General features: G+C 44.9%; 1 protein-coding gene across 1 annotated transcript in view; it reads right to left on the bottom strand.

The window, feature by feature from the left end:
• RYK (receptor like tyrosine kinase) overlaps window positions 1-17,639 on the bottom strand; it is a 55,194-nt gene that overhangs the window by 10,024 nt on the left and 27,531 nt on the right. Inside the window, exons 8-10 of the mRNA XM_066194187.1 lie at window positions 15,133-15,267; window positions 12,644-12,730; window positions 77-146 (exon numbers count right to left, since the gene is read on the bottom strand). Coding sequence (XP_066050284.1) covers window positions 77-146; window positions 12,644-12,730; window positions 15,133-15,267 — 292 coding nt within the window. The remainder of the gene's footprint in view (window positions 1-76; window positions 147-12,643; window positions 12,731-15,132; window positions 15,268-17,639) is intronic.

The raw sequence follows: 17,639 nt of genomic DNA, 5'->3' as shown, positions 1-17,639 counted from the left end.
TCTCCTCAGGGAGCTTTAGCCCAGGTACTTCCACCTCACAATGACATGGATTTGTCACCAGCCCTGCCTGCCCTACCTGTGGTGAAGCCCTCGGAGTTTACAGCTTTCCGTCAGCATCATTGTCACCTGCACCTCTGAGGCTTGATCTGAGGGGAAAAAGGAACCACAGATAAACTTTGGAAACAAACCAACATATTAATTAAACTTCAGTCCAGATTTGCAAGTCACTTGAGGTCATTTGAGCATGAACAAAACTTGCTTGCCTCCTTTCTTAAAATGGCACTTACAAGAAGCCCCAAAGTTCAAGGCCAAGCTCTGAGGCTCATTTCTGCTTAAAGGAGTGGGGTGAAGCCCAGAAAGGAAATCAAGCACATTCCAGGTGCTGACAGACTGTGGTTCTGCACTTCCTGACAGCTTCTGGGCACGCACAAGGCGGCTGCACTGGGCACAGGGCTGGTGCCCACGGAAGCAATGGGATGTGCCAAGTGCTTGCCAAGCACCAATGTACTCTGAGGACAATGCTTTGCTGCTGAGTTACCACTCCAGGTACAGTTGTCTTTACTGCCACATGGCTGGAGGCTGTTTATGTCTAGATTTACTTATTTCCTTGCTCTCTGCTTGATATACTTGACTCTTGGTAACCTTGGAACTGTTTGCTGCTCTCACTCCCACCTTTAAAAAACAATAAATAAATAAAACCACTGCTGCCAGCTAAAATTCAGGCACCTGTGATAACTCCAGTAACCTACAGCAATCACAGCATCCACTGGGCAGAAGCACAAGTGGTGCCTGGAACCCCCCTATCACCACTATTTGTGTGTTTGGGGTTTTTTTCACCCTTTGGTGGCAAGAACCTCCACGGAAGCTTAAGGAGACGCCAATGAGAGCTCTCCCAATCCCACCCTCCTCACACCTGGGAGCATTTTCTGTGTCTCCCTCTTGCTGGGACTAGTTCTGGCAGGGAGCTGGCACAGGAGAGCCTAGCACAGCCCAAGGAGCTCTCCTTGTTGCACTAGGGGGAATTTGCATGTTGTGGATGAGTCAAGCCAAGGTTTTACTGCCCTGGGAGGAAGAACAGGCAAGAAATTCTCTGCTCTTTTCCCTGCTCCAAGGTCTGATCCTGCTCCCTGTACAGCCCTGACACCTTTTCCTAACTGATCTTGAGCCCTGCAAAAGAAAACGTGACCCTGGCTGAACGAAGAGTGATGGGAGCACTTTGAAGAAGCTCAGAGGTGCCACTAAATTAGTGACAATTATGGCTGTGGTATATTATGGGATGCATCAGCCAGTGCTTTTGGGCCTATCACTTCAAGGACATTTAAGGGGCTGGAACACGTCCAGGGAAGGGAATGGAGCTTGGGATGGGGCTGCAGCACCAGGAGCAGCTGAGGGAGCTGGGAAGGGGGCTCAGCCTGGAGAAAAGGAGGCTCAGGGGGAACCTTCTGGCTCTGCACAACTCCCTGACAGGAGGGGGCAGCTCGGGGGGGTTCAGGCTCTGCTCCAGGGAACGGGGACAGGATGAGAGGAAACAGCCTCAAGTTGTACCAGGGGAGGTTTAAGCTGGATACTGGGGAATATTTATTGACAGAAAAGATGGTCAGGCAATGGAACAGACTGCGTGGGACACTGGTTGAGGATTTATATCTGGAGGGATTCAAATCTGTGTGGATGTGGCACTTCAGGACATGGGTCAGTGGTGACCTTGGCAGCACTGGGGGAATGGTTGAACTCGATGGTCTTGGAGGATTTTTCCAACACAAACAAATCTATGATTCCCTTCTATTTGATAACAAGTCTGTATGTGGGGATGGTATGAACAGGTCCTTGCAGTGCAGGAGAGACTGAAGCCACAGCCAGCTGAAGTCTCTGGTCTGCTCTCCAGCAGAAGCATGAGAAACAAAAAGTCCTACTCCCGCGGGCTGGACACTTAACGAATTTGATTATGCACGAGACGGATGCAAAAGGCTTGGAAAGAGGAAAGAAAAACCAAGATCCTACACTAAAGCAAAGTTACACAGCCCTGAATGACTGAATGAGGCAGTTCTAAAAGCCAGCGTTAAAAATGGAGATGGAAAAGCAGATTCCGAGAAGTCAGAGGAGCAGGCTACCTGCACAAACCTTCAGACAGTAATTAATTACAGGGCCCAAAGACCTCAGCCTCTTCACCCAGCACACAATGAAGGGAGGAAAGAGATTCCTGGGTGTGAGTTTAAGCTGATTAACTCCTCACATACTCTCTGGCCCTGTGCTTGCTCAACTGGTTTGCTTTTAATTGTAAGAGCCACCAAGCAATAATTTGAAGCTTTAAATCAGAGACTGTTTAAGAGTGGATTTAAAATCTAAGGAACGAGTCAGGCTGGTTTGGACAATGCACCCATTCATCTCCTCATGGTGACTCTTCTGCCCATGCCTTTCCCTTTCCAGCACTCAGGGAAGTTTCCAACAGGTCACTGTGACGTCCTGTTGTTTTCTCTCCACATTATAGTGGTTGAGTACCCAAAAGGACGATTGACTCCCAGGCAAGTATATACGGAAACTGAAATCTTATCTTATGAAACAGTCTCACCATCCATATTGTGTTTGCTTATCAATATTATTTCCTTGTTTTCTACATGGACAAAAACTTACCCAGCACCAACAAATTCAACAGACTCAGAACAAACAATAGTGTTCAAGGGTAATCCTCCCCTAGCTGAGACCAGTGCCAATATAGAACCACCACACAACTTGATTATTGTGGGTTTATACTAGATATAATTCAAAACACATTATTAATCACCACTTCTTGGAGTGATTCTTGTCAAAAGGGGGAAAAGAGCACCAAAATACTGCTACTGCAACAGTCCCCACTGCAATCAGGCTTCCTTTTAAGGCCATTTTCATCAGTTACAAAGGAAAAAGTTCATTTAAACAAACTTTGTCACATTTAGTAGACTATAACCACTCTTGAGCAACCAGCACACAAATCTTCACAGACCAGGATGAAGGTGATTTTCGCAATATTAATTTTTTTTGTTGTGAGGGCCTGGTAAATCTGACCATCCTGTACTGACAACCCTTAAAACCAAACTAGCAAAGCCACCATTTCTAGTTTTGATAAGAGTCAGAGTCCCAGAGCCAAGCCAGTGACAGCTGTGCCACAGCAATCCCAGCTTGCTGAGACATTTTTCCCAGTACATACTGAGATGAATCCTACAGATTTCATCTTCCTGCCTGGGTCAATGCATAATCCCAAATTCCCCGAAGTGTGTCAATCCCTGAGTGGTTACACACACTTTGTTTTCTTCTCAGAGCTGTTTGTGCAGCCACTCAAGCAAAACAGGGGAAGGATCCTGTCAAACCCACGGGATGCCCACAGGCTTCTGTGGCTCCTTCTGTCTGCCCCAGATCCGTGAACATGTCGGGTGCAGCACAGCCACACACACAGCTGCAGAGGGGAGAGGGGGGGAAAGCCTCCCACAGAGCCAGAAACCTCTGAAATCTTAACAGCTACTTGGAGACACAACTGAGGAGGTCACAGTCTCCTATTTATTAAATCTGGGCACCATGAACAGCCCTGAATTTAAGTTGAGTGCTCCAGGGCAAGGCAATGAGGGCTCGTTGCAAAACTTCCTCAAAGCCCTGAAAAAAGCTGAACTGAGGTATTACCATTATTTGTGATTAAGAACATGTCAGTGCTCAGCCATGAATGGAGTTGCAGTTGGATAGTCATGGGGAGCAGCCAGGTTTCCACGAGGTGATCATGCACCAACAGCTGAGAAACCAAAGAACAGCAACTTCAGGTGAGTTCAGAGGAAGATTTAACCCCCAGAAACATTCCAGATGCTCAGTTAGGACCAAAAACGTCCAACTTTCAGAAGGTGCTTAAAACCAAGACTGAGATAGATATAAGTGCATTCCAGAGAGGAAGATGTTCTCCAAGCCCAGGTTTTACCCAAAAGCCAGGCTGTGAAAGGCAGTCCTGAGGGCCAGGGCAAGAACAAGGCAGGATTCCAAGCTCTGATGAAGCCTAGGTTTATCTCCTGATATCACAGGATTTGTGTGCAGCCAGGCACAATAGGGGGCTTGGCACTGTTGATTTTACAGAAGAGGCTGATCCCTCTATGCTGGGATGGGCTGGGGCCCTGCCACGTTCTTAGGGAGAAAAGACACCTATTGCATTTTTACCAACTTCTTAAAATCCAGCTGCAAAAATGTATTTAAAAATCTTTGTTCATTATCATTCTTCAATCGCGTGACTCATCACATGAAAAGATCTTGGGGAAGTTCTGTGATGACACTAAATTGAAGGAAATTGCCTGCTCTGAGACCAGGCACTCATCACCTGCAGGGTACCAGGCTCTGCTTCACCAGGAAAAGTCACTCCACACCCCAAAGGACGTAGCAGAGATGAAAAGCAGCAATTACCTGGATATTGCAGTGGGGAGCTGATTAGCTGGATGTTTTCATTAGTCACCTTTTAAGTCAGACCTCCCAGAGTCTCAAAATAGCAAAGCACAGCTTAAATAGCATCACAGAATCCTTTAGGTTAGAAAAGCCCTCCAAGATCATCAAGTCCAGTCGTTCCTCCAGTGCTGCCAAAGCCACTCCTAATCCATGTTCCCAAGTGCCACATCCACACGTCTGTGAAATCCCCTCCAGGGATGGGGACTCTACCACTGCCTTGGGCAGATGTGCCAGGGCTGGGCAGCCCTTTCTGGGAAGAAATTTTCCCTGACATCCAACCTAAACCTCCCCTGGGGAAATGTGAGGCGATTTCTTCTTGTCCTGTCCCCCTTGTTCCCTGGGAACACAGACTGGCACACATCCCACCACAACCCCCTCCCAGGCAGCATCACAATTTTAAAGACTTCTGATTGTAGAATGGTCACTGAAATTTGTTTCTTCAGAAGACAAAGCAGAACCTGAAAATCCATGTAACCACAGGCTTCAAAATTGAACTGAGTCACATTTGAAACCCCTCACAGCCTGCTACAGGCAGTAACAGCAGATTCTCTCAGCACCCCTGCCTGAAGCAGCTCTGCAAATGCACAGCCAGGAGCTCCAAGGCTTCTGATGAATGTTTCCAACAGCAATATTTAAGAAGATGTTTTACCTGCATTTTTTTCTCATCTTTGGACCATTTGTAACGGCTTGTTCCCCTATGAACTTCCTCCTGTTTCATATTGCAAGATAATACTCCCTCACATCAGAACACTTATACAGCCCATTTCCTACACACCTGCCTGTTTTCACAGGTTTCTATTACCCTCATTATTTTTCAGCCTTGTGAGCTTGCCAAACATCCCATGACAAAGCACACAAGCTCCAGCTGTTGAAGGGTGACATGCACACAGGCAGCACAGTGGTCAGAGTGTGGCCACAGGAATTGAGAGTGCAGGACTAGAGGAGCTCCAGGTGATAAATGCTCCCAGTATCAACACATCCTTGTTAATTACTGCTGCTTCTGCATGGCAATTAATTAGGTAAAACTGCTCCCAAGGCAGAATTCCATCCCAGTTCAAAGAGAATGCATGCCTGAGTACTGCTTTAACTCCTCTACATAAGCCTTTGGAAGAAATTCAATGCCTGTGCTCACATCTGTTGCACAGGACATTTTTACTGCTCCTAGCAGATAACTTTTCCTTCCCCAGAAGGATACTAAAGGAAAGCAAGAAGTCATGATCCAACCTGCTTTTTCAAAGGCAGAAAGGAAAGTACATATAAAAAATATTTCAGCTTTAAAATGTCGAGGCCCCAGGAGTCAGACATGGCCAAGTAGAGCATCCGATGCTTCCTCCTGCTGTAGACTGAGCACAGCACCCTGTGCTCCTGTTCGCAGCTCAAAGCTGCAGAAAGTGTTCAGGTCACCACTTCCACAAATCAACATCCCCCTGCTCTCCAAGGCAGCCCTGCATCCTACAGAATTCCAGTCTACTGGAAAGGTAAGACACACACACCAAACCACAGCAGGAGGAGGTTACAGCACGGGATGCTGCACTTAGTCCTGATAAAGTTTCCAGAGAGCAGGATTTCTCTTCCAGCCCTGGTATCCAGGCATCAAGTATCAACCACAAGAGTTTATTTTGCAAAGCAAGGCAGCTCACACTGACAAATCCAAGCCTAATTTGAATAAATCCTGGGATTGAGTCAACATGACACTGCTAAAATAGGAAATGCTATTCTGGTTATCCTACATTACAAATTCACGTGCAGTTTTAAACCACAGGAAAGGGCAGGGAAAAGCGGGATTTGGGGATAGTCTTAATTCCCTGTGTAACAGTTACACCAGAATCCAAGAAGCAGCAACAAAGAGGAGGAAGTAAAAGGCCCTTTGCTCAATAATCTATTTTACTCAAAATGAACCTGAAAGTGTTAAGAAAGTACAAAGTGAAACTGAGAGAGAGAGACATGACCGATGTCATGCTCCAAAGGTCAAGGGGCAGCACATAATAAAACTGATGTACAAGTAGAAATTTTAACTGTATGTAAATTAAAAGTGTCCTGCAGGTGAATATTTTTCAGCACATGGAATAATAAATCTTTAAATGATGTAGTACAATACTTTGGAAATCATCTCCTCAGTATTTTCTGAAGCACATTGTACTGCTTTAAGTGTCTCAGGGTATTTTCTTAAAGAATTAGAATTAAATGACAAATCAAGTGCATTTCTAGGCTGATATTCAGAAATTGCTACTTAGCCCCAGTTCTTTAAATTCAAATATCTTCCTTTACAGAGACACTCAAGAATTTAGCTCAGATGAGCATTAGCTCTTGATTTTTTTTTCATAAGCTATATTCTTCAGAAACAAGATCCTGCACTCTGACTTTGGGAGGTTAAATACTACAAACAATTAGTTCAAATACTATATGTTTAAAGTAAGAACTTAAACTTAGAACTATTTTCACAAGGCTGTGCTTCTAAGAATTAATTGCCCAGAATAGCAAATTCCATCAGTTTAAACAGGACGCCTTGAGAACAACTGTGGATGCTCCAAGTTCTGGTATCTGTTTAGTGTAAACAAGAAACCTTCACCTCGGTTAACACAGAGCCGCTTGTCCACACTTAAATCCCCTAAATGTGCTCAATGCTTTCTCCTGCTTGGCACGGCCTGAATTCTCAGGATTTCTATTCCTGCACTTCTCAACTGCATGAAGTCTTAAAGGGTCACCAACCTTGCAATCATGGAATGGTTTGGGCTGGAAGGGACCTTAAAGCTCATCCTGCTCCACCTCCTGCCACTACACTCCACACCTTCCACTAGACCACGATGCTCCAAGCCCCATCCAACCTGGCCTGAACACTTCCAGGGATGGGGAATCTTCTCTTAACTAGACTAGCAATAAATTTAAAAAATCTAAATAGCAAAATGTCAGAGATAGCCAAGAATGCTGGAAGTCTTTTAGTGACCTAAGATGACAGAACTCAAAGCTTTGTTAAAAGTTGGTAGAACAATAAAGTTTAAAGAGCTGACCTTTGTCAACACTGATTTTGTTCCCAGTGCTTTCCATGGGTGGTTTGTTTCCAAGCACTCCTTCCTTGTACCTCAGAAAAATGTTAAGTGGTTAGAACATGAAATGGGAGCAGCCAGGTTATCTTGAACAGCACACTGGGTTGTTTTTACCAAAAGTGTACCTTGGCCAGAACATCCCAAATGAGTCAGGGCTCTGCACAGCTCACCCTCACTTCATATGTTCCTGGAATAACACAATTCCATTTGTTTTATTAAGAATTTTCTCCTTGACAGGAAAAGCACCATTAAACAATGTGTTCTTTAAATCAAAGGTGAAACTTGTGTGTTTTCTTCCTCCTCTGACATCAGATGATTTAAAAGAGAAAGGCTGAAGGGATTTGTTAAACCCTGAAAAGAGATGCAATGCCAGCTTGGAGAAACATGCCATCAGAGCCATTTCCAAAACTGAGAGGGACTGGAAACCTCTGATTGGAAAGCGAAGCATTCCACCCTCAGAACACGATTTTTCTGTAAAACAAAAAACACAACAAAGAAAGCAAATGCCGGCTATGTCTCTCGTCTTTCTAACAAAGAACTTATTCAGGATATGTTGATCCAAAGATTCCAAAATCCCAAACATTCTAGATAATGTATCCTTGTTCTTGCTGGCAATGACACACATCCTCAGTCTTCATCGGTGTCTGTTTGAAGACAGAACGAAGGTGAATTTTCCACTGAAATGTCTTAAGTGTGAAAGTAACTATGACTTTACGCACCTTGCCGAGCAAATGAACACAGTGGAAGTGTAAAGTGCAAAGACAACACAACAACTGTATGGCCAACATGAAGGATGTAGGACAGTCTGAACAAGACACACCTTTTCCCCAGACTTGGGATCTTTGTAGTCCAAAGTTATTAGAGTTTTCAGAAAGCCAAGAGAGATTCGTTTTCCTTTTAAGCTCTCCTTGGCACAAGACACTGCACGTATGAGAAGGCTCAGGCACCCAGACACAAATGATACAACATTAAAAAAACCATATAAACTCATCTATTTCATGAACCTGCACGTAGAAACTTTGTCACTGCCACGGGCATGTTACAACTTTCTCCCCAGAGTGAACTAAAGTTCCGTGAAAGAAAAAACTCTTTTAAGGATCTGGAGTGAAACGCAGGGATGAATCCTCCTTCCGCCGGTCTTTGTAAGAGATGTGGTGTTGAGGCTTCAAGAGAAGCGTCTCTAACTTTTACACCCTATCAATTTAAGAGCTACAGAACAAGTAATCATTGAATCACATCAACAGTGCTTCAATAACTTCATCAAGCGTTCAAATGAAAGACCCCAAATTCTGTGGCAGATGAGAAACCAGACAGATCATGCTGAACAAGCACACTCCAACCTATTCAACCCCTGCACTGATATTGCTTAATCAGGCTCAAACTTGCTGTTTGAGAGTCTGACCTAATAGTTCTACCCCAGCTTGAGACAACAGGGAACACAGAATATTCCAGGATGGGCTCTTCCACCTCTCCAGCAGGTCCAGGCTCTCTCAGTTTTCATGTATTACTGACTCCTTTAAGAGCAGATCACTACAGAAGGGGGACAAGCACAAAGCTCAGAGAAATCCAGGGATCCTGCTTTCACTGAGCACTGTCCTGGCAGTGCTCTGCATCTCACTGGAGCTCTGGAAAACATTGGGGAAGGAAAGTGGGAAGGGCTGCTGCAGTAACTGCAGTCAACTACCTCTGCTTTTGATCCTTTGGAAGCAACAATGAACCATGGGGGAAGAATACAGGGAAGAGACAAACTGACAAGGCTGCATTTACTCTCCCTCCAGAGCAGGAAATACCCACAGATGTAACTATTGCCTGATGTGCACAACAGCCACAACATTCCCCTTTCCCGAGACAGAAAATGGGAAAACTGACAGCACATTCACTCTGTCCCCATCATTGGGAATAATCCCTCTTGAAAGGGTATGGATGCTGTAATACACTGACAGCTGAAGGAGGGACACATGAAAAGAGGCCCATTGTGACAGGCACTTAGGGCATGACTTTTCTTCCTGGATTTTCATGCAGAAACCATTCCTTGAAGGGCACAACATTGACACCTGCCCGAGTGGCACAGAGCTCTTCTCCTACCAGCCAACAAACTCAAGCTCATGGCCCATCCATAATACTTGTTGGGCTGAGGGGGCTCAGCCTGGAGAAGAAAATTTTCCAAGAACATCTTTGTGGCTTGTGGATTGTAAGAAAGACTGAGACAGACTTTTCATCATGGCTTGCAGGGACAGGACAAGGGGCAACAGTTTCAAATGGAAAAAGGGTAGATTTACATTGGACATAAGGAAGACAATTGTTTAAAATATATTTATTTTTTCTTCCCTGTGAGGTCAGACATTGGCACAGGGTGCCCAGAGAAGCTGTGGCTGCCTCATCCCCAGAAGTGTCCCAGGCCAGGTTGAACAGGGCTTGGAGCAGCCTGGGATAGTGGAAGGTGTCCATGCCTATGGCAGGAGTGGGAGTGGATGGGCTTTAAGGACCCTTCCAACCCAGACCACTCTGGGATTCTAGGATTCTCTTGAAATTCCAGGTTTAAAGCCACAACAACTATCCTAATGTCAGAACAGTGTCTTCAGTTACTCAAGCTCTGATCCTGGTGAGAAAAAAGAGGTGTTTTTTCTCTCAAGGAGGTTATTCTTCCTCACAGTACCTACTAAAAGAACCTCAGTTCACATTTTCCAAAGATCTGGGATACTCCAGCCCCCTTCCCCACTGTTTCCTGACATTTGGGGCAGCACTGGACTTCATTTTATCACTTTCAGAGTGCACCTCTGGGTAAAACAAGACAGTTCTGGAGCAGCTTGTACTTTTGGGAAGGGATAATTTAACTCCACAGACAAAGCCTTTATTCCTTGTCTATTTTCCATGACCCTCAGGCTTTATTGCCTTTAGCAAAGAGGTACTTAAGTCAGCTTAATGATTCTCATACCCATCAAGCTTTTATGGTTGTGCCCTGCTCCTGTTTGTGCCAGAACTGCAGTGTGTGTGTGGCCACAGAATGACCGAGATCAAGTAAAAACTCTGGTTATAAGAGAATTTTTGCAGGTTTTTTTCTTCCAACCAGATCAAATTCCCAACTTATTACATGTCCCAGCTGCACACACAGTAATCACAGGCCAGGGTGTGAAAATGAAGATGTGTGATATCAGCGCTGCAAGTGAGCTGCTGTGAGAAAAGGGGATGTTACAGGTTTTTTTTTTCCCTGCAATCTTCTGCTGCCTAAGCCCAAGTATCAGCAAAACCTACCGCACACTTTTTACCACACAGATCCTTTTTAATGCTGGGGAGCTCTCTATAGTGATCCCATGAATGCCATCACTCCCTAAAGACCATACTCCAGTTCACTGCAGTGAATCCTTCTCTGCAAAGTGAAGAGCTTTTTTCCTGTAGGCTTGTCTCACAGACACAAGCCACGGTAAGGGAGAATTATGGATTTAGAAGTGCATTGGAAGACCCATTTTGGGAAAACAATTTATAAAAAGGTCATGAGAGGCAGCTAAATTAAGATCAGTTTTGACAAATGTTGTTATGTTGTTTAATCCAATGCTATTAAAAGTAGCTTGTGTGCCAAGGGCTAAGTTTTTGAGAACTATATTAAATAAGAGCCAAGGAAAAAAAAAAAGGCAGAACTGTTTGGCAGGGAAAGGGAAAAGAAGAAGGCAGAATTCAGAAAACATTCCCAAAATCCTGGAAAGAAGAATGTTTTTTGGTTTTTAAATATGAGCAGCTAGGCTGGGAGAGCTGAGGGTGCTCACCCAGAGAAGAGAAGGCTCCAGGGAGAACTGAGAGCCCCTTCCAGCACCTAAAGGGGCTCCAGGAGAGCTGGAGGGACTTGGGACAAGGGATGGAGGGACAGGACAAGCTTTAAGCTGCCAGAGGGCAGGGTTAGATGGTACACTGGGAAGAAATTCTTCCCTGGGAGGGAGGGGAGGCCAGGCCCTGGCACAGGCTACCCAGAGCAGCTGTGACTGCCCCTGGATCCCTGGAAGTGTCCAGGGCCAGGTAGGACAGGTCTTGGAGCAATCTGGGCTAGTGGAAGGTGTCCCTGCCCATGGCAGGGGGTGGAGCTTTGAGGTCCTCCCCAGCCCAAACCATTCCATGATTCATTCTATGATTCTACGTCATGTGAGAGAAAAGAACACCACATAATAAATTAGACAGTGTCAGAAACAGACCAAGGTGGCGTCTTCTTTTAAGCAACATATTTTTCTTAAAATTGGCAGAGAATAAAAGGGTAGAAGAAAGATCCAGGAACAAAATTCAGCACCTTGACCATTTCCCAATCAATATCTTCAAAAATTAAAAGTGAGGCAAAAAAAAAAACCAAACCAAAACCAAACCAAAACAAACAAAAAAACCCCAAAACTACCAAACAAACCACCAAAGCAGAATGAGTTGAAATTCTTATAGACGCTTATTTCTTTTGCAAGGAAGAATTAAAGATGTTAAATGAAAAACCAAAGGCAATAAGACACCCAACTGAAATGACAAAAATAAGTGGTAAAATAACCATTGTACTGGGAACTTGGCAAAACTCTTGTGAGGGACCAGAGAACTTGGGATGATTGCAGAGGAAGGGATAGATGGAGGATACGTGTAACATTTTCATCCACAACAACCTTGTTCCTTAAGTCTATCCATCCCCATTTCAATCACTCCAGCAAGGTATTTCCTGAACACAGGTGCTGTATTTGGATAAATACAGCTCTGAATGCCAATTCTCACGCTTCAATTGCAAAGCTTAAGGAGGGCAGAAACTATGCCCTTTTGTACGGCCATGCATTTTATTTGTAAACGATTTTTAAGATGCATTTCAGGTGTTTTTCAGCAATTTGCAGGGGACAAGGCTGTGACTGGGAAGACAATGACATGCAGGGAAAAAAAAACAACATAATTTTTACTTAGAAGAACAATAAACAAAGTATTCAAGGGTGATGACTGAAGGCACTGGTGGAGAACACATGCATTTTTCTTCCATATAAGATTGCTGCTCTCTGTGGCTGAAGGAAGCATCCAAATTGCTTTTTCTTTTCATCATTTGCATATTTAGCAGAGAAAGGGGCTGTTGTAAAGACAAGTTTGGCACTCTCAGCCTGCAGCACAATTCAAACACCTGCACGCAAACCCGCTCCTTTATGCAAACATACCTTTAACAGTTTTGACAAAAACTTGTTTCTCTTTACTGGGGTCTTTTTCTTCTATTAGAATTCCATGGAAAATGCGCCCAAACGTGCCTAGGAATAGAACATCCAATTAGTAATGTGTGGTTAAGGAACATTGATAACATTAGGAGTATCTTAAGCAAATAGTACCTTTCACAGCAGAAAATGTGTGGTATGCCTGCAGTTAAAGGCTCTAAACCTATACAGTCACCAAGAGAAACCGACTGTACTCCAGCACAAAGGGAATTCACAACTACAGGCATTAAATGCTGAAGTTTTACATAAGTAAAACTTCAGGAGAGAAGCAGGAGAGTGAACTAGTGATAGCAGCAGTGGCACCTCAGTCAACTCCCTGCACTAAGAACTCCAGCTCCCTTTTCTCACCCACCCAGTCTGGAATTCTAAGCTGAGGTACTTCTCACAAGGACCAAGTTCCTTTGGAAACATTCAAAAGGAAACAGCAATTCTGGCCAGCCAGCACACAGGGAACACTTTGAAATAGCCAGCATCACATTATTAACAAGTTTCACCTCAGCTGGAAGGTGCTGGGTTCATTTGGGGATCTTTCAGACTCTCCACCATTTTTCCACTCACAGCATGTTACTGATGCTACTGCAGGAAGAGGAGCTACTCTGAGGAGCTGGGCTGAAAACAACTAGTAACACACAGAATTAATTGGTTTTTACTGCTCAGCTTGGCAAGACTTTTCTGTACCATGATGTGCATCATCTCCACACAGTCTATTCCAACATTACAGCCCCTTCCCAGGGATTCCTCCTGCCTGACTAGGTTGAAAGATCTTTTATCGTATGAAAGGTCTTATTTGTTTCTAAATAGCTTAAACAGGGGCAGTGCAAAATTTCTGTCACCTACCCTGGGGCTGCAAGGAAACCCTACATGACTGGGCCTTCAAACTGCAATCTCACTAAGCAGCAGCTGAACTTGGGAGACTCTCAGGCAACTACAGCACCATGAATTATACAACAGCAACTAAAATCCTCCTGTCTTAGAGGATTTGGAGTCTTGAAGACTTCAAGAAAGTGCCGAAATAAGTATTTCCAAAATGTTAAAGCAGGTGAAGCTATGGAAGCTATGTGAAGTTTATAATGAATCTGTGGCCAAGAGCTGTAAAAAAGTCTCCCATGCATGCATATACTTTATCCCCTTCTTCCCCTCTGAAGCTCTTTTCTTCTTCAATGGCAGAGACTCAACACCACTACAATCCTGAACTAAAATTGGTCAGGTCATTTAAGTCCTCTGACATGTGGATGTGGCACTTAGGGACATGGGTGAAATTGGTAGTGCTGGGGGAGTGTTTGGACTCGATGACCTTGAAGGGCTTTTCTAACCTTAATGACTCCGTGATAAACTTTTGAAGGTTCTGACTCAAATTAACAGCTGGAGGCTAAGAAATGAGATCCAGGATTAACTGGGTCCAAACTGCAGTCAACAGCTCCTTATGCCTCATCTGGCAGAACAGGGCAGCTCTGCCACCAGATATCTGAAGCGCTGCTGGGGCACTGAGTCACCCCTAGTCATGGATGACTCCCAACATCCCAGCTCCAGGCAGCCCAGAGGAACACAAAGCACATCCCACAAAGAAGGTTTTTCGCAGAGCCCGCACTGGAAGTGAGCATGGAGCTGCCTCCTCAGAGGTTCAGAGGCATGCACTGAATGAGAATGGGAATATCCTCCACTGCTGCTCAGGCTAACACAAAGAATTCTGCCTCTAAGGATTACCTCCAATCTCCAGCTTCGGAAAGTTTGATTTCTCAGGGAACACAGACTCGAAATTGCAGTAGTAAAGGTGAATGACAAAGGAAACTAAATATTTAAGCCTATTTTTCAAATCCAGTATCAACGACATCAACTTATGTTGTGCATGAACACTTCCAAAATGCCCATTAAAAAAAGAGTAAACAGTTCTGGATGATCCTTGTGGGTCCTTCCAAACTCATGATATTCCACGAAAACAATGAGGTAACCTCTGAATCTTTTATATCAGGGCTGTAAATACTGCATGTGCTGATAGATTTCCAAATCAAAGTTATCAAATTGAGACATAAATTTGGACAAGTGAAGTTTTTCTGGGCTTTGGGTTGGTTTTGCTTTGACTTTTATGTTGTTGAGAGCAGTTCTGCCGCAGAAACTCCCCAAAGTGAGCTACCTTGGCATTGAGAACCCTGACTGATTACCTCCCTCCTCAGCCACCCTTCATTTCAGGGAGCAAGTTATTAAGAGAGACAAGCTGAATGATTTACTGAGCACACCTGGTCGCTCTCCCAGCCTAATGAATTCTGGAAGCTACTTTCCCCACACCCCAAACGCAAACATAACTCATCATTCCTCCCCTCCACCAAAGCTATGAAGATTAAAAATGTCGTCTGTGAATGATTTCAGAAAAACCTGTAAATATTTGTATTTATATATCTACACCATGTTGTAGGAATGAAGTGTCTGAGTGCTGTAAATACCTTCTTGGAGCACGTCTTTGAGGGTGATCCTCTCCCTGGAGATGGCTATGTCCTTCACTTTAGCTTTGGCCTCCATGAGAGTGACACTTTTCAGATCATTCTTCTCTATCCGTAATGTGGGATAACCTGAGGAGCCAGCAGAGCCAAACAATCCAACATAAATACCCTTGGAATGAGAACAGGCACAGGGCCTCACATCTGACCACCTACGGCTCCACACACAAGGGAGCAGCACAACCCTAAATGTATTATATATTAATTTTTAAAAGATGATAATATTTAGCAACAAAAACCACAAGAATAATCATCTGCAGGGTAAGAAATCAAACAGGAGCTCTCTGTAGTGTCATGCAAACAACTTTTATTATTAACTCCAGGTGAAGGAAGCTCCTGTACTGAAGGTAATAACACTGCACTGCCCTCAGGAGGAGGAAATGGACTGTTGGAAAACGGAGCTGGGAAGATGCCTTATCCCAGCAGGACATTAACAAACTACCAGTGCCCTCTTCTGGCACTTCCAGACATCTGGATGCACCAGTAGAGTCAGAAAGGCCGGAATATTTATGTACATGTATATGAGTTGTTAGAGAAATCTTGAGAAGTACTCTGACAATACTTTCTTCAAAATTTAAACGTTACTGAAAACAAAATGATGCAATTGTGGAATCACCAAGAATGTCAATCCTGCTTTTTACACACATCCAACTTTTTCTCTTCTTCTAATTTTTACCACTTCCAATGCTACCGGGGGTGTCCCCAAGCAGGTAAGAGACACTGTGAAGCAAGGGCTGCCCCCAGCAAACAGGCGCCACTCAGGCACAGTGGCCACCACACTGGGCAGGGTGAGGAGGGTTGAACCATCACCCCGGGCTTGGTCCCCTGCCCTTGGCCAGAGGATTCTGAGGGACAACATTCCAGCAACTGGAACTCAGCCAAATTAACCTGAGTCACTTAGAAACCCAAATAAAAAACCTGAGTTAGACTGGACATCAACAGCTCAGCCTGAGCTGGGACAAGACACTGAAGGGCTGGAACGTGTCCAGAGAAGGGAACGGAGCTGGGGATGGGGCTGGAGCACCAGGAGTGGCTGAGGGAGCTGGAAAAGGGGTTCAGCCTGGAGAAGAGGAGGCTCAGGGGGAACCTTCTGGCTCTGCACAACTCCCTGACAGGAGGGGACAGCCAGGGGGGTTCGGGCTCTGCTCCCAGGGAACAGGGACAGGATGAGGGGAAACAGCCTGAAGTTGCACCAGGAGAGGTTTAGATTGGGCATGAGGGAAAATTCCATTTCCAAAGCACTGTCCAGCCCTGGCACAGCTGCCCAGCTGGTGGAGTCTCCATCCCTGGAGGGAGTTAAAAGCTGTATGGCACTTGGGGACATGGGTGGCCTTGGCAGTACCGGGGGAACAGCTGAACTTGATGATCTGGGGGGACTTTTCCAACATAAATGATTCTGTCATTCTAAGAGACAAAAAATAAAAAGACTAGGGAGGGACTCGGGTGACAAGAGGGAAACCAGCCCTAGAATAATTTGCAGGATAAGGTCTCTTCCAGACTCTGTGAAAAGGAAATTTTTTAACATTTCATATATTAAATTCTTAAAAGCCCGTTTTTAAATTAATGCTTATATCAAATGCTTTTTGAAGGCAGCTCTTTGCAAGGGAAAGATGAACTCAGATGACAAATAAGATATTTTATTTTTTTTAGGGAAATACAATACAATTTAGAAGCGAGCCAAATCTCTCCCAGAGGTGCAGTTTAACCTCAGGTAAACACCTGCTTCCACACATGGGGAGGAAAAAGGAGAACACAGAAGGGTTGAGAGTAATGATGACCTTTCTGCTGTGCTCCCTCATGATCTGACAGTCATTATCAGCAAGTGCCTTCAGAGGACAATGGGAGAGACTTTGGGGTCTTACTAGTAGTTGCTTTAAAAAAAAAACAACCCATGTGTGTCCCTATGCTGTCCACCTTCCCTCCAGCGGGAACAGTCTCTTCCCTGGAGCAGTGCTGGATGGGATAGCCCTCTACCAGACAATAATTTGAAGAGTAAAAATTCCACAGGTAATAAGTATGTTCATTAACTGCAAAATTAACTCAGAACACAGCTGAGAGCACTTGGTCTGTTCAACCTGGAGGAGACTGAGAGACCTGATCTGAGTCTGCAGCTCCTCCCAAGGGACAGCTGTGAGCTCTTCTCTCTGTGAGCAGGGACAAGAAGACCCCAAGGAATGGCTGGAGCTGGGTCAGGAGAGTTTAGGTTGGGTATCAGGAAAAGGTTCTTTCCCCCAGAGGGTGCTCAGGCACTGGACAGGACTCCCAGGGAATGGGCATGGCCCCAGGGCTGCCAGAGCCCCAGGAGCCTTTGGACAATGCTCTCAGGCACACGCTGGGATTGTTGGGGTGTCTGTGCAGGGCCAGGGGCTGGATTGGATACGTCCTGTGGGTCCCTCCCAGCTGGGATATTCTGTGGTATCAGTTACCAGCTCAGTATCTAAACTGCTGCCACC

The sequence above is a fragment of the Chamaea fasciata genome, unplaced genomic scaffold (assembly GCF_029207755.1).
Source record: "Chamaea fasciata isolate MVZ Bird 193981 ecotype frontalis unplaced genomic scaffold, bChaFas1.0.hap1 SCAF_11, whole genome shotgun sequence".
NCBI classification, from domain to species: Eukaryota; Metazoa; Chordata; class Aves; order Passeriformes; family Sylviidae; genus Chamaea; species Chamaea fasciata.
Note: the sequence above shows the minus strand (reverse complement) of the source record. Positions and strands in the feature narration are given on the sequence as shown.